Below are 25,971 nucleotides of genomic sequence, written 5' to 3'. Positions count from 1 at the left end.
CACAGTGCTCAAGCTGGCGGGGATCGCGCCAAACCCTGGGCTAATCCTCACAGGGATCATTTCACTTCCTTGGGAAGGATCCACAGGTGTCTGCTGTTATCCCCTGTCACAGAGGATGAGGGGGGCATCAAAGAGGGTGGATAGCATGCTGGGGCCCCTCGGCTGGTGAGGCAGAGCAGTGCTGTGCATTCACCACACTCAGAAGCTGTGTTCAAACCCCAGCTCTGCCACCACCTGGACCTGGGGAAGGCCCCTAACCTGAGACTCAGCTTCCCGACCTGGAAAAAGGAAGAAAAATACCGACTTCATGGGCTGTTGAGGGGATACATGGGATAATGTGCCTTAAAGGGACTGGTATACAGCAGATGCTCAAGGAGTGCTTGCTCTATTGCCAGGGTTGGGCTGGGAAGGCTGCCCAAGAGCAGACACCCCATTTCTTAGGGACTGTTATGCAGTCGGCACCCTCACCAGGCTCAGCTCATGACAGCCACAAAGAGTTTTTTCCTTGGGGCCTCAGTTTCACTATCTGCACAATGGACCAGATGAAACCAGTTCTCTGAGCCCTTGCAACCTGACGGCTTATGCGTGAGGGTGCGACTCCCATCTTGGGACTGGAAGTGTGACAGGAGGGGAGCAGGGAGAAGGTGCATGAGGCCCGAGGGCCTTGGAGGCTCGCCAGTGCCATCCCAGGCAGTGGGACGGCCCTTTCTCCCTCCCAGCCCCTCGGGGCCAGCACTTACCTCTTCCTTCCTTTCACTAGATGTCAGCCCTGCCCCAACCATGGCTCCCTTTGGGTTCTTCTCTATCTGAAGAGCTCACTAGGCGACAGTAAGTGGAACAGCACAGGGACTCTGGAGCCTGCCTAGGCTCCAACCCAGCTCTGGCACTGACAACCTGTGTGGTCTTGCATCTCAGCACCGCCCCCCCACCACCCCGCCACAACACAGTATAGCAGCAGCACAGGTCTCCTCAGCCCAGGGCAGGGGCAGGGGTGGGGAGCAGGGGCAGCTGGGCCTGGCATGTTGGCAAAACAGAAATAAGTTTGGGGAATTATTATTATTTATTTTGAAGTATCTTCTAAAAAAGAATCCGGCATGCTAAAACCATGGGTTGACAGATATCATTGCTCAGGATGGGCAATTGGACAATTGGGCAATTGGGCAATTGAAGCAATTGGACTTTCCAGGTGAGCCAATGTGAGGAGAAAGAGTGAGTGAGTAATAATACAGGGTGATGTGTGTGCAATGCACAGCCCAAGCTGAGAAGGCCGTGCACAATAAAAATGCAGAGCTCTTTGTTTAAAAAACAGTATTAAGAATTTCAAAACAGTGGCAAAGAGCATTAAACCAAAAGTAGGGCCCTTTCATGCCCAGGACCTGCTGTGACCGTCCAGGGCACGTACCCGCAAAGCTGGCCCTGGCTCTATGTGGTGACGGAGGTGCGGGTCGCAGGGAGGGCTGCCTTTCTTGAAAGTCATGGAACATATGAAGCCTGTGCTTTTCACTGTTTGTGATTATACCAATGAAATTATATCAGTTAAAAGAAGGAAATATGACAAAGTGGGGTTTCAACCTCCCAGCTCATCGCAGGCAGTGTGGCTCAGCCACGAGCTGCAGGTGCAGACTCATGTGCGGACGCTGTCTCCTCTAAGCCCGCCCCGTGCAGCCCAGCCCCGCCTGCAGCTGTGCGGGATGCGTGCTGCCCCGCCCTCACCGTCCGCACAGCACAGAATGAATCGCGAGCCCCAGAGTCTCACAGCTGGTGTCCTGCACAGCTGCGCGTGGCGAGCCTGGTTCGTAGCTGTGTGTCTAACTTCATTTGAAAGAATCAACACGTGTCAAGTGAGGGCTTTTAGTGAGGGTAGGGCCTGGGCCACATGGAAGGGTCTTGTTGAAATCCAAGTAGGGGAGAAGGAGCCCAGGAGGAGCCAGCCCCTGCCTGGAAAGACTTCCCTGGGATGTGGGAAGGGGCCACCCTTCAAATCCCTCCGACCTGGTGCAGCTCAGCGAGTCCTCTGCCCTCAGCACTTGCTGAAACCTCCTCCACTCGGATGCACAGAAGGACTGGATTTAAGCATCCAAGGTCATTTCTCCCACTGAAGTGTGATAAGACCACAGGGTCATTTAGAAATTTAAATTACCACTGTTTACACTTAGCAGTCTTCTCACCATGGAGAAACTGTTTCCCATTATGAAACAGGAAAGCTGGCCAGCACTTGGGGTCGATAGGACGCTGCCTGAGAGTGCACAGGTGACACTACCCAGACACCTAATTACTTGGAAAGGTAATCTTAAATAATTGGAATTAGAGCAACTGAAGCAATTATGAGATGTTGTGATCTACAGGAGCAGCCCTCCACCAGGCACAGGGGTTCAGTCACCTTTAATAGGAGGACATAATTAGAGGGATCCAGACTTCCAGAACAAAGTGGCAGAATCAGCGCTTTGGAATGAGGGAGGTAGGAGGACGGCATGTGATGCCGGAGAAATGAGGCTGGAGGCAGGTTTGGGTGGAAGTGTGGGACGAGAAAGGGTGGGTGGGTTGGCAGGGTGGGCGGGTGCTGCTTAGAAGACTTCAGGAGCCTGGAGGCTGGCTCTAACCTAAACTTGCTGTGCGACCTTGAGCAAGGCTCTTGACCTCTCTGGGCTCTACCTTCCTTCCACTCTTCATTCATTCAGCAAATGTTCATTGTGTGTCAGCCAGGTGCCCAGCACTGAGGACAGTGGGTCTCCCTCTTGCACATATCACTCATTCTCCAGGAGTGACTGGCCCAGGGCCCCTCATGGACAAGAAGGAATGCCACTCCTCCTTCAGGACCTGCCCCACCCGGACCCCCGCACAGCCTTGTCAGACTGCCATCAGCCCTTCCACAGTCCTCCATCCACTCGGGCTACACCCCTGACTCACAGAAGTGACTCTTTTCCTTCCTGTTGGTCCCCCATCAGGAGACCTCTCAAGAGCAAAAGCTGCAGGTGATTTTCCTCACTGTCCTAGCTCCCGGCACACAGCTCAGCATGGGGATGCTGACCACCGGGCTGAGGCAAGGTGGCCGGAGGTCACCGCAGCCTGTTCCTGAAAGCAAGGCTGCAGCCTGTCCTGCCTGCAAGAATTAAATGGCAGCCAGTGATGCAGCCCTTGTTAAGAGGTTATTGAGAATAGTTGGGGAATGATCTCCATCTGTAGGAGGGTCCCAGAGCTCTGCTGCCTCCACAGATGGGCCAGAGCCATTCAGACGACTGATCATTCCCACCCTCAGCCAGAAGGCTGCAAGAATTATCTTGATATTGTCTGGGAACGGCAGGTGAGAAGAAATAGCCTCCTGTGAACCTCTTGGGCCAGCCTCCTGCCTCTCTGTCCTGCAGCGTCTGTGTCATTGGGATGGGGGAATCTGAGCCCTCGTTTTGTCAGGCCTGGCTCCGCAGGTGTGCGTGGACTTGGTGACTTGGGAGCCCAGAGCGGGAGTGACTGGCTCAGTCTGCAGGTGAGAGAGGACTTTGCAGAGGCAGGACCCGTGGGTTGGCTTGTGAAAGCTGATAGTTCCCCAGACAGCCAGGGGTAAAAACCACCCAGAATCAATGCACAGGCTGCAGTGACCACCCAGCCTGTCTGGGCTGCAGCCAGCAGGCTGACCCATTCAGCTCCCATGTCAGAGCCTGGGCAGCCGTGGGGGCTGGTCCCGTCTCCCGCCCCTGCTCAGCATGCTCTGATCTATGCACGTTTCAGTTCTGTGACATAAATCAATAAAGTGCACTACATAAATTAAGTGAGCAGCAGAACTGTAAATAGATTTCAGAGGGAGAACAGAGAGAGGTTGAGGGAACCAACAAGAGACTATTATAGGAACTGAAGTGAGAAATGACTCAGGCAGGACTCAGGATTGTGGCCACAGAGCCACCACGCCGTTACACAGCACTGAAATATCAAACAAATGAAACCTACAAGCTTTGGACATTGTTCCACAAAAATTGCCAGCTGGCGGCTGCCAGAAACCCCAGCTTGCTGGGAAATGGGCAGGGAGCAGGGAGCAGGGATGACTTAAAACCCAGCTCAGCTCAGCTCAGGTAGGCGGCTTCCGAAAGTCAGGATCCAGGATTTTGAACCCAAATGGGCTACCCAGTATCTGTAATGGGGCCCCTGGTCCTCATTCATTCATTCATTCATTCACTCATTCACTAAACCTCTACTAAATTCTCGAAGTGTGCCAACCGCATCCGGGTCACGGGGGCCACAGGAAGGACAAGACCCAGTGCCTGTCCTCAGGGAGGGTCCAGTCTGCCGGACGCAATGACCTCAATGCAGTGTGATGGGTGCTAACAGCACCAGGCACAGCAGGTACCTCCGGGGCTCAGGGTGGCGTTTCAGAGGAGGTCATGTCTAAGTTGGGTTTTAAAGGGTAAACAGAAGCTTGCGAGGCCGACAGGACGTAAGGCAGCCCAGGCAGAGGGAACAGCACATGCAAAGGTGCAAAGGCCTGAGAGACGATGGAGAGTGTGGGGGAGTGTGTGCAAGTAGGGAGCCAGGCTGGCGCCAGGCCAGGTAGGGCATCGTAGTGTAGAAGGTGGGGTGAAGACGGCAGGCAGGCCCTGGGTCTCGGAGGACCGTGACCGCGGAGCTAAAACGTCCTGTGTGAGTGAGAGGCCCGAAAGGATTTTAAGGCGGAGTTGGATGTAGTTGGATCTTCATTTGAGACAGATAATTAAGACTGCAGTACGGGGAGTTTTGTTTTACTTCCCATTGTTGTCTCCCACAGATACAGAACAGTGTGTGCATGGCCAGTGTGTGGCCAAGGAGCCCGCACGGACTGAGCACAGCTGTGTGACCAGCACCCACGCTCCCATTTGGTCCCGCCTACCCTTCGAGGATGACTGCTGTCCTGGCTCCTAACTGTAGAGATTTCTTTTGTCTGGTTTCCAGTTTTATAGAAACGGAATCACATAGTATGTGTTCTTTTGAATCTGGCTTCTTTTGCTCGACCTCCAAGCCGCTGGGAGCGGTCGTGCAGGGTTCTCGGTGCCGTGAGGTCTCCACCCACTGTTGACGGGCCCTGAGGAATCGCAATGGGGAGGTATCTGAGCAGCCTGACAGCAAACCTGAACTGTGCGTGCGAGGCTCAGCTTGTTCATCCACTCATTTGTCCACCCACTCACTCTTCATTCACTCACAGCGAGAGCCCACCTACCTGTGAGGGCAAGCTCCCACCTGGGGCTTCGGACCTGGGAACTTCACACCTTGACATAGGACTGGGCACAAATCTTTGCTGGGAAATGTGGTTGAGGTGGCGGTGGGCAGAAACCCGAACACCTCCATGGACTCTGAGCAGGGGTCTGAGGTGCAGCAAGGGGGCGTCTCTGCCCACCGCGGGAGCCCTTCTGCCAGGTCAGACCCTGTCTGCCCGGCTGTCTCCCGCCTCTGCAGGGCAGCCCCTCCGCCTCACCCACCCTCACTCCCCAAGGCCCAGCCCAGGGCTTGCCACACCATTGGTGTTCAGGGGTGAAAATGGTGGCACACAGAGGGTGCTCTACTGGGGTCTGGCGAGGGAAGGAAGGTTTGCTACCTTACCCAAACATTTAATGGGTCCCTTCTGGGTGACAGTTACCAGGGGAGACCTGGACAAGCAGTTCACGCAGCGGGAATGGTATACACCATTAGCGAGTCCCAAACACACATACACCCAAAGGTCTAGCTGGGCCAGTCCCAGCACAAGCAGCTGCCAGCCGTCCTCGAAGGCCACAATCAGGCCCGGGTGCGGCAGCACACCCTCTCTGCCTCCGTTTCCCCAACTGTAAACTGGGGGTTGAATGAGCTGGTGTGTGCAGAGCTCTCAGAATGGTACCGGGTGTGCGGTAAGCATTGCCTGGGCCAGTTAGCGTCTGTGCCATGGTTACCATCCTATTTTGCAGACCAGGAGGGAAGTCTCAGCACAAGCAGATGCAGGGGAAAATTTGGTAGATGAATGTTCTTCCAGCAGCCATTGACCCCCGACTCCTGTGTGGCCCTGAACAAGCCACTCCTCTCTGTAGCTCGGGCCCCTCGCCTGTGAAATGCACAATGTGGGGAGGGCACAGTGAGGGGCCCGCTCCTGCAGGTACCTCTGGGAGGGCTGGGCTGGGGGGGCTGGGGGAGCTGAGGAGAGGCCACTGAGGCTGCCACGAGTAAGCCCCCGACCCCAGGAGAGCTAGAGTACCTGAGAGGTAGCAAGTGTATGAAAATCATCCTGCAACTTGAGGGCAAAGCCAGCCCACTCAGCCTCCTCATAAACTCTTTACAGACACAGCCAAAGGTCCTCAGTGTGGCCACCAAGCCCTGAAATCCCGGGGCCAACAAGACATGGAAATACACCCTCTCTGGGGCCCTCGGTCCTCGTTGAAGAAGCAGGACTGAAGGTCTGGTGTTTCCAGAAGGAGGCACAGCACTCCATCTGTCACTGCATAAGGGCACACACATGCACACAACCACATATGTGTGCACACCTGTGCACACATATCCACATGTGTGCACCGTCGTGTGCACACACATTATCCACACATGCTCGCACTTGAACACACATCTTCCCACATGCTCACATAGCACGCACACACACACTCAGATTTGCACACATGCCCATTCTTCCGTGCTCACGCATCAGTAAGAACGTGCACATACGTGAGACACATGCATAGCATTTTCCCAGGAGCACCTGTGCATGGATGCACACACTCGGCCTTGATGTGGGGGTGTGTGCACACAGGCCCTGCTCCCCGGAAGCCAGACTTGGAGCCCAGTTGACCCTGGAACTCCACGGCCCTGGGGGTGGTGGGGGGAGCCCCTGGAGGGCTGCCTCCAGGTAGCAGCTTCTGAGACGTGGTGCAACAGAGGGGTACAGAGCGTGGGCTCTGCCCCTTGAGATGTGAGACTTAAATTGCTTAATGTCTCTAAGCCTCAGTTGCCTCATCTGTCGAGTGGGGTGAGAATGTCAGCCCCTCCCTCACAGGCTGTGGGGACGTTTCTCAGGTAAAACACATGAAGTGTCTGGTGCAGGGCCTGGCACACAGTAACTGTTCAGTAAACATCAGCTGCTTATTAGCAGGCAAATTCATAATACTTCCCAGAGACCTCAGCTTGGAAGCCAGGCTGGAGAGGCCCAGCCCAGGACTTCAGGGAGGCTGCTTGGAGCGACTACAGAGACACAGCCACGGGGAAACCAAGGAAACGGGAGGCCGTCCCCACTGCCCAACGCTTGCTCAGAGCGGGGCCTGAGGGCCCTGTGAGTTCCCTGTCATGTGTCCCTCAGTCTCATCGACTGCCGCTTGCCTAGAGCTCTCCAAGGAGACCGTGTCTGCGGAGCGGAAATATCACAAGCCTCTGTGACGTCAGAGACACAGCCCTCTGGGTCCTGAACCTCCTGACCCTACACAGAAACCATGAGCTCAGTCGTACTGTGGGGGGCGGGGTGGTGGCCACGTGCCCTGGACTTAAGAAATTCACCTGAACCAAGACATGGGGACCCCTAGGTCGAGGCAGTTCACATGACAGGACTCCTGCCCTGGTCCACCCAGCCTGGCTCCCGGGACCAGAGCCCTCTCTCATCCCCGGGCTGTCTGAGGACACCTGCCGGCTTGCCCTCCCCTGGCAGATGTCCTCCTTGGTGGCAGAGGGGTGGTGGCCACACCCCACGGCCCTGCAGCAGCGAATCATCCTATATCTTCTCCTGGTCTTCCACTAGAATAAAACCCCTGACTTTTAGCTGAGGACAGAATTGCCCAAGATAAAGGCCCCATTTCCCAGCCTGCCTTGCAGCTAAGTTCTGGCCAAGGGGACACGAGCAGGTATCATAGGGCAACTTCTGAGAACCTCAGCGTGGACCTGCAGGCTGTGCCTTTGTCCTCTGCCCTGTGTCCCTCCTGCTGCCTCGAATGCAGATGTGACCACCGGAGCTGTCTCCAGCAGCTTAGACCATGAAGACGGAGGCCATGGGGGTGATGGGGAAGGGCAGCAGGGGCCTGGATCCTGAGGACTTCATGGAGCAGAGCCTCCCTGGATTGCCAACTTTCAAACCATTGAGAGGTAAGTAAATTTCTCCCCTGAAGCCAGGTATTTTGGATCTCGATTACTTGCAGCAGACCCCGACTGCTGTGCCTCCCCAACACGCGGGCTGCTCTCAATCACCCTCCTGCTGCCCTGCGTGACTCCGAGCGTCACCGTGGGCTCTGAGTCCCTGCTGCTGGGCCCTGCACACCAGTGAGACTTCTCTGCACAGCAGTGTCCAGGTAGCTGGACCTCCCCACCCGCTAGACGACAGAGAAGGGACATCGGGCTTCCTCCCCACCGAGGTCTTGCCTGACCCCAGCTCCCTCACACAGCCTCCCTCCCGCCCAGTCCCAGTGTACCCTGGAAGTGGGGACCTGTAAGAGCTCTCAGCACTGCCCCCCGGGCAGGGAGGGCAAGATGATCCTCCTCTCCCGCTTTCAGCTTTCACTGGCTGCTTGAGAAACTCGGAGCTTTGCCAGCCTGGACGCAGGGGGCAGGTTCGCTGCAGCAGAAGCTCTCACAGGGCTGCCAGCAGCCACCTGGGCAGGGAAGCGTCTCTAGAGAGCGAGGCTTGCACACCTGAGCAGTGCCACACTTACCTTTCTCCGATGCGGGGGCCAGGTCAATGAAGCTGCGACATTTTTCACCTTGAAAAGAAAAGAAGGGCTTTCAGAATGTGAGAGGAAGTGAACGCCGCAGGTTTTTGCCTCTCCCCATCCCGTGAGCCCCGTGGCCGAGGGGGCCCGAGTGTCTCTAACCCAAGTGGCATCTTTCTCTTACACTCATTCCTGGAAAGATCACGTCCCTGCGGAGTGTGGGCTGAACAACTCCCTGTGATGCTGCCTCTTCCCTCACCTCCCGACCCAGTCCGGCCCCGTCACTCCCATCCCCTCAAAGCCCGGGATCCCCTTCCCCGGCCTCCGCGCCATCCACGCCCACCAGGATGAGGGCCACAGGCCCTCTCCAGGCTCCCCGGGGCTCCCCTGGCCTCCACTCTGGCCTCCGTCCAATCCCCTGGCCTGGCCCCACACTGAAGCCAGAGGGATGTTTTTACAACGCACAGCTCTCTGATCGCATCAAACACACATGCTCAGACACACAGACATGCATGTACACACACTCTTGCTCAAACCCCCCTGACCTTTTCCCAAAGGACAAAGGCCACATATTGTTCCTGTGGACCCAGGATTGGCCCCCAGCGGCCTCCCCACCCACACCCCCACCTCCTTCCTCTCAGCTCCTGTGCCCTGGAGTCCCCCCGCACCGTGGGGGCTTCACACAGGCTGTTCCCTCTGCCAGAACCCACTCCCCCCAGTGTAAGCTCTCGTGGCGTGTCGGCCTTCTGCATGGCACCCCGCCACCGTAGAATCCTTCCAGTGTGTGTGGTGCCTGGTGGACGGCCCCCAGGCCGTGACTGCAGGAGGGCGGGCTCCACGTCCTGAGTGCATCCCCAGCTCAGTGAGCAGCGACCCCACCTCCCAGGGGCCCCGGCCAAAGCCTTGATTTCTCCTGCTGTCACTCCACATCTGAGCTGTGGCTCCAGCTTTGCACTGCATCTAGAATCCACCACTTCTCATTGCCTCCACTGGTCCCGCCTCCCGTCGCCCACCTGGGTTTCGGCAGTAGCCTCTGCACGTGCCTCCCTGCTCCCGCCCTTGTCCACACAGTGGCCGGAAGGATCCTGCTATAGCCTAAGATGAGGTCGTTTCTCTGCTCAGCACCCTCCTGTGATTCCCAGCTCACTCGGAGTCAGAACCTGTGTCCTCACCGCAGCCTACAAAGCCCTGTGTGATCTGACCCCTCGTCACCACCCTGACCTCACCTCCTAACCCCCTTCCGCCAGCTCTCGCCACTCCGGCCACCTAGGCCTCCTGGCTGATCCATACAGGGGCCAGTGCTGCTACTTCCACCTAGAGCATTCTTCCCCCAGGTGGCTGGGTAATTGGTTAGTCCTTCCTCTCCTTTACCACTTTCCTCAAACGCTGCCTTCTCAGGGGCCTTTCCTAACTAGTCTATTTAACATTCCAAGCAGCCTGCCCCGATAGTCCTCACATCTCCTCCTGCTGCTCCCTCTCACCTAGAGCAGCGCCTGCTGTGCAGTGAGTGCTCAGGAAATGTTTGTTGGATGTATGAATGAATGAGTACACAGTGAATAAATGAGCAAACAGGAAATGAGTGAATGAATGCCTTTTTCCAAATATGATGCCTATAAAAACCTTCAGTTCTTCAGCCTTTCCTCGAAGGCCTCGCTGATGCCCAGCGCTGTGCTGGCCGCTGAGGATGCAGTGACGAGTAAGGCCGGCCCGGGCTCCAGGCCCTTTCCTGCGAGGGGAGCACGTGGCGGATGCCCTCCCCCACCCACTCACAAGCACATTCTGTTTGGCGACACAGGACCCTAAGAATATGGAAACTGTTGCCTACAAATCCAGACTTCTGCTTTCTCTTGAAGAATCAGAAGAGCAGGCCATGCTGGGCCCACAGCCCCACACCACAGCCGCCAGAGAGGGCCAGGCAGATGCGACCCCCTCAGCTGGGGCACATGCTCCCTGGTTTGCCAGGGTCCCGACCACTCCCCGCTGCCCTAGCCCGAGCCTCACTTACAGCCCTGAGACACTAGACTGGATGACCTTGAGAGTGAGCTGGCAATGCCTGGTTTGAGCATTTTACTGCTGATCCCTGCAAGGAGATAGATTTTGAGTCAAAACAAAACAATGTGAGTCAGGGGATGAGAAAGATCTGGAAGCTTCCAGCATTGTCAACTCTTGTGTCTGCTTGGAGCTTCCTAAGTTCTTCTCTAAGGAGGTGCCCCGAAGCCCTTTGGGCTCCTGAACTGCCTTCCAGCCCCACGGAAATGCAAAGGCAGATGTGGGGTGGTGGTGGGAGACGCTGAGAAGGAAGGCGAGGCCAGACCAGGAAGGGCCTTGAGTGCCAGGCCACGGAGCAGCCTCCTGTCTTACTTGTAAGATCCCTTCCACGGTCGCGAGGCCACAGGTGGGCAGGTGCCGCTCCTTTGAATTAACGCCGTGCTTGCTGCCTCTCCAGGCTCCGCACGGAGATGCAAGCCCTCGCCTCCCTTTATGGAAGAAGAAAACAGGGCCCAGGGCCTCAGAGTGACCAGCCTGCCATCTCACAGCAGGTTAGTGGCACCGAGGTTAGAACCTGCTGAAAGAGGTGTTTGCAGACAGCCAAGAACCAGAAGGGAGGACTTCAAGAAATGAAAATAGAGGACGAGCTGGAGTGGATGGATTTCGAATGGATTATTTTAAATTTCTTTAATGTTCATATTGTTTTCCCAAAACCAGAGAGGGAAAGTTTTAATGGCCAAATTCAGACCAGCACCCATGGCTGCATGAAGACTTCAGTGGGCCCTAGGCACTTCTGCTTTTTGGATCCCTCCTATGTAAAAAATAAAATAAATTAAAAATTATATTTTATAATTTCATTAGCTAAAGATGAATATATTAACATTATGTGTTAAAAGTTTTCTTCAACTAAAAGTTTAGTTTTTTCTTCTGATTTTAAAAGAAATTAGCCCTGGCTGGTATGGCACAGTGGACTGAGTGCCAGCCTGCAAACTGAAAGGCCACAGGTTCAATTCCCAGTCAGGGTACATGCCTAGGTTACAGGCCAGGTCCACAGTGGGGGCGGGGGTGTGAGAGGCAACCAATTGATGTTTCTCTGACACCTCAATGTTTCTCTACCTATCTCTCTTTCTCCCTCCCTTCCCCTCTCTCTGAAAATAAATAAAATCTTTAAACTTTTTGAAAATAAAAATAAAATAAATTAAAACATTTCTGTGGGCCCACGACAGCACTGAGGCCCTGCGCCCGGGCCTGGGCCCTGAGGGAGAGGTCGCCGCAGGACCAGGCCTCCGGGCTCCCGCATCAGTGTCTTCCCACCACCGCTGTGCTCCTCGGTGCTAGTTACAGCTTTTGTGCTAGGTGTCTTGCCGTCTCTTTTTCTTTAACAGTTATATTGAGAAATAATTCACGTAACATGTGATTCACGTTTTTAAAGTATGTAATTCAAAAGTTCCTTAGTGTGTTCTTAGTATATTCCCAAGGTGTGTGACCATCACCACAACCAATTCTAGAGATTTTCATCACCCCCCAAACAACCCACGCCTACCCATCAGCCCCCACGCCCATCCCTCCCTACCCTGGGCAGCCGCTGCCCAGCTTTCCTTCTCTAGGGATTGGCCTGGTCCGGCTTCCCTCACGCAGCGCGACAGTGGCAAGGCTCGCCCCTGGTGTGGCGTGTGTCAGCGCCGCGCCCCTCCTGGAGCAGAGTAACGCCACAGGATGTGAGTGCACTGTGTCTTATTCATCCTCTGGTCAGTTATGGACGTTTGGGTTTGTTTCCACTTTCTGATTACTTATGAACATTCATGTACAGGTTTTTGTGTGAGCAAGTTTTCATTTCTCTCAGGTAGATACCTACGAGTGAAAATCCTGGGTCATGTGGGAATTCTATGTTTAGCCTTTTGGTAACTGCTAGACTGTTTTCCCAAGGAGGGGCGCTGTGTCACAGTCCCTCCAGCAATGCATGAGGGGGCTGATTCCTCCACATCATCGTCAACACTGGCCACTGTCTCTCTCTTTTTTATTATAAGCATCCTTGCCAGTGGGGAGTGGTGTCTCATCGCGGTTTTGATTTGCCTTTCCTTAATGGCTAGTAATACCAAGTATCTTTTCATGTGCTTATTGGCCATTTTCAGAGAAATTCAGGTCTTTTGCCCATTTTTAATTGTACTATTTGTCATTTTATTATTTCGTTGTAAGTCTTCTTTTATACTTTGCATATAAATACCTTATCATATGTCTTATTTGCATATATTTTCTCCCATTCTGTAATAGTCCATCCACTTTTTGAAAATATGTTATGTATTTATTGTTAGAGAGAGGGGAAGGGAGTGAGAAAGAGAGGGAGAGAAACATCAATCAGTTGGGACCGGGAATCGAATGCAAATTGAACAGGGACCCCTTGCTATACGGGACAAGGCCCAGCCCACTGAGCCGCCCTGGTCAGGAGCCAGGGCTTTTTTCACTTTCTTGATAGTGTTCTTTAAATTGCCAGAGTTTCTAATTTTAATGAATTTAATTTGTTTTAACTTTTAAATTTAAAGAATTTTTATCTAATTTTTCTTTTGTTGCTTATACTTTTCTGTCATATTTAAGAAGGCTTTGCCTAACGCAAGATCGTAAAGATTTAGTCTTATTCTTTCTTAGAGTTTTATCATTTTAACTCTTACCTTTAGGTCCATTATCCATTCAGAGTTTGTTTACATGTATAGTGTCTAAAAGAGGTTCAACTTCATTCTTTTGCATATTGACATATAATCGTTCCATTTGTGGAAAGACTATTGTCTCCTCTTTGAATCATCTTGGCATCCTTGTCAAAAATTAATTGACTGTAAATGTGAGGGTTAATTTTTTTGCACCCTCAATTCTACTCCACTGATGTATATGTCTATCCTTATATAGGTACCACACTGTTCTGTTTACTGTAGCTTTACAGAAAGCTTTGAAATTGGGAAGTGTGAGTCCTCCAACTTTGGTTTTCATTTTTAAAATGATTTTGGCTCTTCTAGGTCTCTTGCATTCCCATATAAATTTTAGAATTATTTGTCAATTTCTGCAAAAAGCCAGATGTAATTTGACAGGAATTGCATTGAATCTGCAGGTCAATTTTGGGAGTATTGCCCTCTTAACAATATTACATCTTCCAATCATGAATATGGGATGTCTTTTCATTTATTTAGATCTTCTTTCATTTCTTTCAATAACATTTTATAGTTTGCAGAATGTAAGTTTTGTATTTCTTTTGCTAGATTTTCTAAGTATTTTATTCTTTTTGATGCTATTATAAATGGAATTGTTTTCTTGACTACTTTTCTAATGGTTCACTGCTAGTGTATGCAGTGTATGATTAATTTTTGCATATTGACCTTGTACCCTACAATCCTCTTGAATTCATTTATCAGTTCTGATAGTTTTTTGATGGATTCTTAGGATTTACTACATATAAGATGATGTCACCTATGAATACAGATAGTTTTACTTTTTCCTTTCTAATATCGATGTCTTTTATTTCTTTTTGTTGTCCAATTGTTCTGGCTAGAACCTGGAGTACAATGTTGAATAGAAGCGTTAAGAGCAGACATCCCTGTCTTGTTCCCGGCCTCAAGGGAAGAGCATTCATTCTTGTACCATTAAATATGGTGTCCACCTTATCTGATAGCTTTTTGTGGATGCTCTTTATCAGGTTGAGGAAGTTCCCTTCTATTCCTAGTTGAGTGGCCTTATCATAACAGTGCGTTTGCCTTCTCTTTAATCCCATAACCTGCAATGTAGCCCTGAGAATCCCCATTTTAGAGACAAACAGAGGCTCTCAGTTTTCAGTGATTTACCGAAGACCACACAACCAGTAAGTGATGAAGCAGAACTCAAGCCAGGTCCCTAGGCTCCAAACTCCATGCCCTGTGCTTTTTCCAGCTAGCTGTTCCCATTTGCTAAGTGGAATTTCCTGCTTTGGCCAGGCATTCCTGCTGTGCAGAGCTGCTGGGTCCTGGAAGGAATCCCCTGGGGATATAGCTCCATGCAGATAGGAACATCCACCAACTTCAAATCAAATGGCTCTCACACTTCTGTTTCAGCTACACAGAAAAGATTGAACTGAAGATGCTTGAGCAAGATGGTCAAAGTTGGCCTCCGCTGTGCATGCAGAGCAATGCTGAGGTTTGAGGAAAAATCATAGTGATGACATAAGGAAGACCAGATATTTCAAACACAGAAGGGATTTCTGTCTTTAAACTCTTACTCTCCATGATCAAGCTACCCATTCGTGAAAAAATATCAAACTGTACCATATTGGTTTATTGCTTTCAGAAGTAACCCTTAAAGCTTCAACATCTTTGTCAATTGTTATTAAATGTATATGTTTAACTAAGGAGTTTTGTTTGTATGTAACCCTGAAGACAAGTGCACCTGTCTCTTCAGGGGCTTGTTGGCTAGATCATGGAGCTGGGCGTGTTACCCTCTGTGAACTGTGAAACTTGAAAGCTGGGAACAGTCCTAAAGGTCATCCAAGTTAAGTGGTTCTCTGCTCTGCGAAGCCCAAGTCCCACCCACACAGACCCCAATTTGGTAATCAGTCAGTGTCAGGCCAAACATCATTGGGGTTTTAAAAGCTTCCCAGGTGATTCCAACACACAGCCAGGGCGAGCGTCACACCGCAGTCTGACTTGTAAAAAATCTATTTTCAACATTAGCAAACTCATAGTCAGTCACTGTAATCACAGGGTTCGCTATTGCACTCAACACTCCTTAAGGCAGCTGTGTGGTCTATGGGGCAGGGTGGCAGAGAGACCAAGGGCCTGAGCTCTGGAATCAGGTTCAAATCCTGCTCTGCCACTTCCTGCCACATGAGTCCCAGTCTTTCTGTGCCTTGATTCCCTTGACAGCAAAATGGGCACAGCACCCACTGGGGTGTGTAAAAACTCAGCTTGGGCAAAGAGCTTAGACACGATGCCTGGAGCGGAGTGGGTGCTGGGGGATGGTGGCCCTCATCATCCTCACCTCCCACACGAGGGTCAGAGGGACACTGGACATGGTCCTCTGCAGGCTGATGGGGGAGAGACAAGACTGATGGGCAGACCACTGTCATGGTAGCGTCGGGGGGAGGTGTCGGGAGGGGTTCAGAGCTGGGGCCTGAACCAGACCTGCCTGGTTCATCCCGGCTCCACCACTTATTAGATGTGCTACATCAACGCTAACCCTTTGGTGCCTCAGTTTCCCTACCTACAAAAAGTGAAACTCATCAATGCTGGTGTTTCTGTAGTGCTTATTACAGAGTGGGTCAGTAGAGGTCGGTGTCATCCTCCAAGACATACAGCTAGGGCAGCCCAGTGGATGGGTCCAAACCTCCCAGTGAGAACCCCAGCGATGTCTGGGATCCCCTGTGGGCCTGTGCCTGAGGGTGGTCCTGCACTTGCCATCGTCAGCTCCAAACGCATGGACATCTGATGCCTTTGACTTATGGCGAGTTACGAAGATGAAGAAGGTAAATGAGAGGCCGCACCTGCTCCCAGGAAGGAGGGCTCCCGGAGGCCACTGTGTTCCCAGAGCCCCACAGGAGGGGAATGCCGCCCCACTTCAGGGAGGGGACAGAGGAAGAAATGTGCACGGGAGGAGGGCGGAGTCAGCAGACCCCAGGGGACAAGTGTTTGGGGATCCATGAGCAGCAGGACCTCCTCAGCCCCCCAAGCTGTCAGTGCCTTCCAGGAAAACAGCCTAGGAAAGCTGCACATTGGAGTCAGAGGTCACAGGCTCTGCAAAAATCCTGCACCCCAGTGAGGTCCCACAGCCCCCGTGGGGCCAGACAACTGTCAGGGGCAGGAGAAGACCAGAGGGCACTCCCGAAGTTCTGAATTCACATGACCAGGGGCTGCAGGAAGCCTCAGCTGTGCGGCGACTTTCTTACCACTGTGGAGAGTGGAGCTTCATGCCCACCAGACCAGAGAAACAAAGCAACAGGACACTCCTTGCTTGCAAGAGTGAAAAGACATATTTTACCTGGCACAGCCTCAAAGGAAAACACCTGTGCAGGGTTCCCCACCTTGCAGCTTGCCCTGGGGCTGGTGGCCAACAGATGGGACTTGGAACCCAGCCCCAACGCAAAGGTGACCACCTCGAGAGCTCCTAGCGGCCAGCAAGGACTGAGGCAAGCCTCTGGGGACCGGTAGCCTGGAGAGGGTGCGCGTCTGAGGGATGCAGATCGACGTCCTGGCCATCTGCACCAGCCAGGGTCCCGGCAGCAGGACACAGAGCGGGCTCACAGAAGACTGCTGAGTGAGGGAGGATTAGTGGCAGTGTGGGCAGGGGAGGGGCCAGCAACTCAGGTGGGTGCCTGTGCATCCCCACCCCAAGGACCAGCGGGAGAAAGGGGCCTGCGAGAGAGCTGGAGGCACAAAGGAGATTTGCCCCACTGAAGCAAGAGCCAGAACCAGAAATTCTGGGATGGGGCCCCAGAATCTGCATTTCTAACAGGTTCCCGGGGCTGCTGGTGCTGCTGTTCTGGGGACCACACTTTTAGAGGAATGCAGTTACGATCAAAACCTCAACAGGGAGAGAACAGGGCAGGGGAAGGGAGAAACACCTCACCTTTCTCTCTTTCCACCCTCCAGTTTCCTGCCAGCGCCTCCCACTCGCTGAAACCGATGAGAAAGCACAGGGCCCCGGAGTTCGGGCCTTCCCGTCTGTGCACAGCGCAGACAGGCAGGAGTGAATGGGGGCAACCGGAACACACCCCACCCACGGTGGCCCTTGCCCTTTCCCACCCATCGCTCTCACCCCCCACCCGCCTTCTTGTCTCCTCTGTAGAGTTTTTGTATTAATGCGATTGCACTCAGCCAACATTTATGGAGTGCCTGCGGAATGCCAGGCACTGTTCTGGCTTCCGGGGTACAGCAGTGAACCAACACACCAGCCCCTGCCCCCGTGGAGCTCCCGCCCTAATATCCAAGTGTGTGTATCCGTCGCTCAGACCCTAGCTCCAAAGCGGGGCATTCCCTGGCTCTCCCAGAGAGCCCCCAGACAGCACCCCTGCGACTTAGAGGCCACGAGTTTTCACCGACAAACAGGAGCTCAGTGACCTTACGTCTCCTTCCCTGCTGTGTCCTCAAAGTCAGAGACAGTAGCAGGTGCTCTGAACATGACTGTGGAGTGAAAAAGAATGAAGAGCATTTCATGGATTGCCTTTACCAAGAATTAGGTGCTCTGCAGACTCCTAAAGGGACACCCCCTCCCCACGCCAGCAGGCAAAGGTGAGAATGAAAGGTAAGCACGGGGTGGCTCAGGGCCCACCAGAGGGAAGGGGCGAACAGAGTGGCGTCCGCGCTCTCCAGGGGAGAGGAGGCGGTGCCAAGGGCAGCTGCTGGGCGAGCATCCCCAGCCTCACACCAGCCATGGTGCAGAGGCCTTGGAGACCCGGTGACCACCCAGGGCACGACATCTGAATGCCACCCTCCACCCCCAGCCCTCCCTTTCTGTCACTTCACGCTGGCGGATGCAGACAGACATCCCTACTTTTCCCTACCTCTCAACCTCAACATCTCCTCTCCTTGCATTTCTCCATGTCTGAACCATCCCAGCCTTCAGGGCTCAGCTCAAATGCCCCCCACCCCCAATGAAGCCTGCTTTGTTCACCCACCACCAGCCCTGTGCCAAAGAAATGCCTCCTTGCTATGAATTTCCAGTGTGTTTTTACAGTGCATATATATGTATATGTGTGTGTGTATATATATATATATATATATAATGTATAATATATTATATTGCCACATTCTGCCTTGAGGACAGCTCAGCCCCCTCGGGGCTATAAATGGCAGGCTTCCCCACCAGCAGGGGGAAGCTAGAGCATGTCACGCTGCCTAAGATCAGGGTCCAATGACCCACAGAGAGTCTGGGGCAGGCGCCATGCTGGGAGCTTGGCACGCACCACACTGTGTGCGGTCAGTATCCGTCCCCATTGTGCAGATGAGGAAACGGAGGCGCGAGTATGCAGAGCGACACACCCAGGGTCACACAGCCTGGAAGTGGCAGAATCAGGACCAGGCCCAGGTCTGTGTTTCTCCAAAGTTCCTTCCATCATTGCAGGGGCTGACTTGTCGGTGAGGGGCAGAGACCCACGGCACTGCATGGCCAGACCAGCTTGTTTGGCCTCAGGCAAATAAAGTGTCTCTGAAATATCTTCTTAACACGTTTAAGTTATGGGAAACTTCCTTTTTTTTTTGCAAAAGCAGAGACTAGTGTGATGAGCCCCACGTGCCCACCCCCAGCCTCCAGCTGCACCCCGTGGCCAGCCTCATCTCACCTGCACTCCCACCCCCACTGCCATGGGTTATTTTGAAACAAACCCCAGAAGTTGTATCTAAATGTCTTTCTGAAGGGTTTGCTCCCTGCTCAGGAAAGACAAATGCAAGGTCATGTACTCCTAGGCCCTGTGGCATCGCCTTTGGGGCTGTCGTTGGCTTTTTGTGGCTTGGGGATAAAACATACAACCCAGGAGGCCCTGACCTGCCCTTGCTGCTGACCCCTCTGACCCACTCACTGTCTGAGGGGCTCAGCCGAGGCACGGCGAGGGTGGGATGGGTCAGAAGCTCTCCCAACACGGCCGCCTGAGCTTCTCAGCAGGCACCCGGATATCTCCACCAAGAGGAGCACCTGGCAGGGGCCAAAACGCTTCCAAGAATCCAGCCTGATACAACCGTCCAGGTCACAGCTGCCTCCTCTTTGGCTCGCTGCTCACGCCTGATGCCAGGAATCTCTCTCCTCCCAGGGGCCCCCTCCAGTCTGACTTCTTGAGACAGAAGGCCGTGTGTGGAGGCGGCAAGGGGCGGCGAGTGGGTACAGCAGGGTCATGGAGGCCAAGCAGCATGTGGTCTCAAGACAAAAGCCTGGGCCACGGCTGCACAGGGACCTGAGTTCAAGTCCCCACTCTGCCATTGCTAGCTGTGGGACTGTGTATAAACAATGGTTTTTGTTTGACTGAGGTTTTTTTGTTTGCTTGTTTTTGCCAGTAAATGATCATTCTAGCCTCATGGGGCTGCTTGAGGGCTAAATGAGGTGATGGGTATGAAACAGGAAGTCTTCAGTCAGGATTTAAATCAGGCAACATCTGCAAGGGATCAGCTTAATGAGCTGACACCCACACCCCACTGTCATTCATCACAGCTCAGACTCCCTCCTCGGAATGGGGTGCTCGCGAGGCCGACGGAGGTCTCTGGGCTGCAAAGCCACCACAGCTGAGTTCAAATCCCTCCTCTCCCTCCTCCTAGCCACATGACCTCACAGAGTGGTGTAGTGGCACTTCCCTGAGCCTTCTTGTCACCTGCCAAATGGCAGTCATGGAGTACCTGGCTTTCCAGACTTGCAAAAAGGAGGAAACAGAAGAAAGTTCATGAAAACGCCTGCCCAGTGCTTGGCTCCAGAAAGAAGAGCTATTTTTGACCCCTTCCCTGGATCCTGGGCTAGAGACACATTGCTCTCCTCCCCCAAAAAGCCCGGGCGACCTGGGCAGCTTCCCAAGCCAGAAGCAGGAGGCTGCACTTGTGCAACCTCAGCCTGAGCAGGTGAAGGGCACCTGGCGGACCACGGGCAGTTTCGGGGAGGTGGCCAGAGCAGATGCTGAGGCCAGCAGAGGGGTGTGGAGCACCGAGGGTCGGCCAAGCTGCCCTTGGCATAAACACGCAGGAGCCCAGGTCTGGTTGGCAGCAGGAAGACAGGCAGCAAGAGGGATCCCTGGCTGGGTCCCCACACCCCTGGGTCTGAGGATCGTGACTTAATTTCATCCCCCACCAGATGGTGTTGTTGGGTTTCTGTGGAGTTCAGGGCGAGGAGAGGGCATCTGAGACCCACAGTGAGGACTCGGGGAACGCAGGGGCAGTGGAGAGAGGCAGCGGCACCGGTCTCACCAAGCCGGCCGGCGAGCGATAGCTGCTAACACGCCACATTCTCAGGTACTTTGTGCCAGGCCCAAAGTGCTTCACAAACTACCACCCCCATTTTACAGATGAAGCAGCTGAGGCATGGGGATACCGAGTAACTTGTCTGAGGTCACACAGCCGGTGGTGGAGACAGGATTCAACTTGCAACAGCCCAGTACAGCCTCTGTGTTTGGCCACTACTTTGTACCACCTCTTAGCGGGCTAAGCAGGTTCTAGAAACACCCATGCTTACTAAAGCAAGTCTCAGGTGCCTTCCAAGGAGGACTCCACCTGTGGCAGGAGAAATCGGCCATCAGAAAGTGGCTGCATTTTGAGATGCCCAAACAGGACCCAACATGGCTGGTCCTGAGTTCGACTCTGGTTCTGAGACTCAGTCCAGCTTCTCGGTAGGCGTGCGGCTGGTCTCACCCACAGCTGGCACTTCCAGCTTGCTGAGGGGAGAGGGGCGGGGGCAGAGGAGCACTGGTCCTGGCCCCGGCATATGCGGCGGATGAGAAACAATGTGAACTGTTTGGCAAGGGCAAAAGCTCCCCTCCAACACCGCTGGCGGGATTCAAGGAACTCGGCACCGGGAGCAGCGAGCAAAGAAAAAACGCCAGCGGATCTCGGGTGAAACTTCTCCTCTCACCGTTCAGGCTGGCGGCGGAGGCTTGGCAAGTGCTTCCTTGGAATTCTCCGGAGGCCCTGCCAGTTCAACTGACAGGGCAGCAGATGGCTCACACTCATCTGCTGATGGTATTTTGATTTATTTGTCTCTTACAGATGGTACCAGGCCTTGATTTCTGTCAGGAGTCCAAAATGCGGGTTAACTTTCTGAGAACAATCGTTTGTCCAAGCGGATGGAATGGCAGGGACCGACTTCCCGCCCGGCAGCAGGACGGTCACCGGGGCCTCCAGATGTGCCTTGCCTGGGCACGCGGGGCACTGTGGGTAAATTGAAGGGACAAATTTGTTCTGCAGAATTTTATAGCTGGAAGAATCTAAATGCCTCCTTAACATTAACACAGTGGTGGCTAAATGTGAGAGCTTTGAACTCACAGAGGCTTGGCATTCAAGTCCTAGCTTTGCCACTTATGAGCTCTCTGACCACTTGCAGACCAGACTCTCTAGGTCTTAGCTTCCTCATCTGCAAAGTGGGTATGATCGTCATCTATGTCACATAAGATGTGACAGAAAGAGCTAGCTGTCCACCAAAAAATGCACTATTCCTTCGGTCGTGTGGAGTTACGCCACGAAATGGCTGCCCAGCCAGGTGCACTGTTTCCCAGCATGCCCTGCATCCTGGCAGGTTCTTGCCTTTAAAATGTACGTGTGAGGAATGTGTGCCACTTCCTGGCTAGGGCTTTCATGCAGTGAGTGTGCCACCAGATGCAGAGGACTCCGAGGCACTAGGAAGTAATGGAGGCACGACACAGAACTTGCCTAGTCCCCAAGTCACTGCTTAGAGGAGACCTGCCACCCCCAGGATCACCTGTGCTGAAGCAGCACATGAGCAAGAAACAAACGACTACTGGGAGATCCACAGCTATCTCAGAGTTATCTCAGGGTATTTGTTACAGCAGTTGGTGCCTCCTCGTACACAATTGGGGACTAAAGGAAATCATACATGTGAGACAGCTGACGTATGACCAGGACTCCATAAGTGTTCACAATTTATATTGTCATCATCTTTCAAGGGAGCTTGATAAATAAAGGACATTGTGAACTTTTTAATGTCATCCCATAAGTTGCATTGTTAAAGCAAGACCAGGCTGGTTTTCCTAACCCATCAGCTTCACTTCCGCCCTTTTTGGGTACTATCACAAATCACAATTTGTGACTTACTATCACACATCCTTCATGGGTTGTGCTTGCTCACTCCCCAAAAGGATGTTTTCGAGGAGACACTGAGGGCGCAGGAAGCTGGGGCACTTTTTCTGTGGCACACTGGCTGGCGTGGGGAGATTCTGACCCGCAAGCACCTGAGTCCTGGTTTTCCTTCTCTTCCTCCCCAGCACAGAATTACTGACCAGAGATGGGGGAAGGACATGGGGGCCAGTGAGCCCACTGTCCTCAGTCTCCGGATGTGAAAACCAAGACCTGGGAGGGCTCATGAGTTGCGTGAGCTCTGGTCACGGGTCGGACACTGAGCTGAGGCTGGAACCTCTATGTGTCCTGTCTAACCCGCACCACCACCGTACGAAAGAGGCACGGTCCCACTTACAAGATGAAGAGGCCGAGGTTCAGCACCTTACCCCAAAGCGCAGAGGTGGTAGGTGGTGGATCTAGGATCCCACCCGCGGTGCTCTACCTCCAGAGCCCCCACTTGCAGTCGTGTTCGGCAGATGGGCCTTACAGGAAGGCTTTGGTTCACTCTGCCTGACTCCAGGGATAGGGAACCCTGGCGGGTCCCGGGAGCAGGACTCCGTCTGCTGCACCCGAAGGAGAGCCCGCCACAGCAGAGGCCTCTCCGAGGCGGTGTTAGACTTCCCAACAGTGAAAGTGTGTAAAAGGCTCGGACTACCTCGTGGAGACATGGCCAAAAGATTCAAGCAGCCGGTGGGCTATCAGACGGGGCCAGGGTTTCCTCACGTGCCCCACAGCTGGTTCATGACGGGAGCTTTGTGCTAAAGTACACCCCACCATGTCGTGGGGACCACGGCTCCCCAATTCCCTTCCCACCCCTCAGCTCACTTCCAGGAGAAAATTTCAATTCTGTGATCCTGTTACCACTTGCTAATTTTCTATTTCTGAGAGAGAGAGAGAGCGAGAGGGAGAGAGGGAGAGAATCCAGCTAGAACTGGATGACACTGCTTTGTTTTATTCACACACACACACACACACACACACACACACACACACACACACAAAGGCTCAGGTGTAGAGAAGAGAGAGGACCCAAAACATGAAATTTATTTATTAAAAAATTGTGTATTTTTTCTTACATGTTTAAACTTCAGTTACCTTCAAAGTACTCTCCATTTGATGCACCTATTGAGTCTTTTTTCCACTGCTCCAAATCATTTTTTAACTTGTCCATTTTGGTGCCTTTTAGTGCTTCTGCCATTTTTGTTTCGCTTCTTCTACATCAGCAAAAATGTTTCCCTTTGAGGACTTTTTTTCATCTGAGGCAACAACAAAAAAAAGTCGCTTGGGCTGAGATCGGGTGAATAGGGAGGGTGGGGCATGGGGGGTGAGGCCGTTTTTGGCCACAAACTGCAGAACATCATGGTGTGGGCAGGTGCACTTGCAGATCACCCACCATGAAATGGGCAAACGCATTGAAAGAGTCTTCAAAAAAATTTCACTGAAGCCAAACTCAGCCTCTCACCACAATGCCAGCTGGCACACTGATACAGATGGGATCCTAGAACACTCACCTAGCAGGGGAAGCCTGTACTACAAGGGGCCCACCCTCCAGAAGTTCATTCCAGTTTTATTTTGAGTTCCCCCTCGTATATATATTTCTTCTATTACTGGCACCTTGTGCTGGTTTTTTATTTCCAATTGTAGTATAAAGCTTCCCTTTCAATTCATTTATATAAAGAAAATATGAGCCAATACAGAGCAAAAAAAGAAGTCTTAGCAGAACAGGGGTAGATGGCTAAGGAGAAATCCACAAAGGTGGTGAGGTGACTGCCGGCTGGAACACACGGGGGTGCAAGAACCCTGTGCTTTGAGCTCCGCTCACATCCTGCTCCCGGGAGGGACATCTCCTGGAGCCGTGCGGTGCACAGCCTGTGTGGAGGTGCACAGCAGCCGTGCGTGTTTGGGGAGTGACAGATACCCCACACGTAAGAGGGGAGAGGGACGGTCTTCTGTTCAGCTGCCCTGAAATTGGCAGCCAGAGTTTCTCCTGAACTGTGGCATCTCTGATCCTCCCCCCGGGACCCGTCCTCCGGGGGCTGCCAGGCTGTCCCAGCGGTGCTGGCACCCAACCCACCCTCGGGCAGAAGGGTGGAAGATAGGCAGGCGCAGCACCCTTCTTCTTGGGGCAGGCTGCAGGGGGCCAAAGGGCGCTGAGCGGGGCATCCAGCGCCGAGGGCAGCAGGCGGACATCCCTGTCACGACAGCACTCGGGGAACACAGTGAACGTGGCTGTTCTTGGAAAAGCTCACTGACGTGGAAATCCAGCTCACCAGAGAAGAATCAAAACAAACTCAGGAGTGGAGAATCCATAGTAAAAGCACCAACTATTTTTCAGTGTGTAAGCACTGAAGATGTTGGCGGTATCATGGCTGCGACACCTGGCTTTGTAAAAATCACAGGAACACCAACAGTTCCAGGAGGTCCGAGGCGGCCTGCACACTGGTGTTCACGTCTCTCTCAGCAGGCTGCTGGCGCTGGAAATTCTTCGTTCACAGTCTGCAAGATGCATTTCTCTCCCGGCCCCTACTCAAATCACAGAAGTAATTATCTACCCAGGGTCAATGTGCCCAGGCAGAAGAGACGGGAGATTAGAATTCAGTCCTAACATGGGAGCCCAGCTCCAACATGACTCTCTGACCCAGGGCCACAGAGAAAGAGCCTCTGATGTCTTAGGAATTTACCAATTTTAATTTTTAAAAATTTTTAAAAATTTTTACCCTGGCTGGCATAGCTCAGTGGATTGAGCGCAGGCTGCGAACCAAAGTGTCGCAGGTTCGATTCCCAGTCAGGGCACATGCCTGGGTTGCAGGCCACGGCCCCCAGTGGGGCCAGGTGAGAGGCAACCACACATTGATGTTTCTCTCCCTCTCTTGCTCCCTCCCTTTCTCCCTCCCTTCTTTTCTGTCTAAAAATAAATAAATAACATCTTAAAAAAGGAAAAGAAAATCGACTTACACTCACCATGCCAGGCTAGTCCTAAATATCTCTGTACCCTACTACCACACACACACACACACACACACACACACACACTCATCTCAAGTCCACTGCCTCGGCCTCCCTCCGGCCTCCCTGTTCCCCCCCAAACACACACTGTCAGACACTGGGATGTTGATAGAGCCCAGCTCTGAATCCTGTTCAGGAATTTCTACTTAATTTCGGTTCTTGCAGAATCATCATACCTTCAGACATTTACTTAAAAAGCAGACTCCTAAAAATGTATATTCTCTGTGACCCAACAGTATCATTTCTTGGAATTCATCTGACAGACACTCACACGTGCCCAAAGTAATGCAAGGTCAAGATAACTCACTGAAGCATTATTTTAGTAACAAAGGACTAGAAATAACCTATATTTCCATTAATTGAATAAGAAATATACATTCAATTTATGGAGAACTCATACCCATTGAAACAAGGCAGCTCTCTCAGAACATTAACATTAATTAATATTAACACAGAACGCAGAATATCAATATTCTGGGGAAAAGTGGGTCCCCCACTGACACTTCAGACCCGCTGCTCACAGAGAATAAATGCAAACAGCCCCACCTGCCCCTTCTCCTGCCGAGTGTGACCCTTGATGCTCTCCATCAGACACCGTCCGGGGT

At 52.8% G+C, this 25,971-nt stretch overlaps 1 protein-coding gene across 1 annotated transcript in view; it reads right to left on the bottom strand.

Moving 5' to 3' along the window:
- The window catches only part of GSG1L (GSG1 like), a 204,015-nt gene that overhangs the window by 127,503 nt on the left and 50,541 nt on the right, over positions 1 to 25,971 (bottom strand). Inside the window, exon 2 of the mRNA XM_045849131.1 lies at positions 8,607 to 8,654. Within this exon, the coding sequence (XP_045705087.1) occupies positions 8,607 to 8,654 (48 nt within the window). The remainder of the gene's footprint in view (positions 1 to 8,606; positions 8,655 to 25,971) is intronic.

Source organism: Phyllostomus hastatus, unplaced genomic scaffold, assembly GCF_019186645.2.
Source record: "Phyllostomus hastatus isolate PE091 unplaced genomic scaffold, TTU_PhHast_1.1 phas_contig_64, whole genome shotgun sequence".
NCBI lineage: Eukaryota > Metazoa > Chordata > Mammalia > Chiroptera > Phyllostomidae > Phyllostomus > Phyllostomus hastatus.
This window is presented reverse-complemented; position numbering and strand designations above follow the sequence as displayed.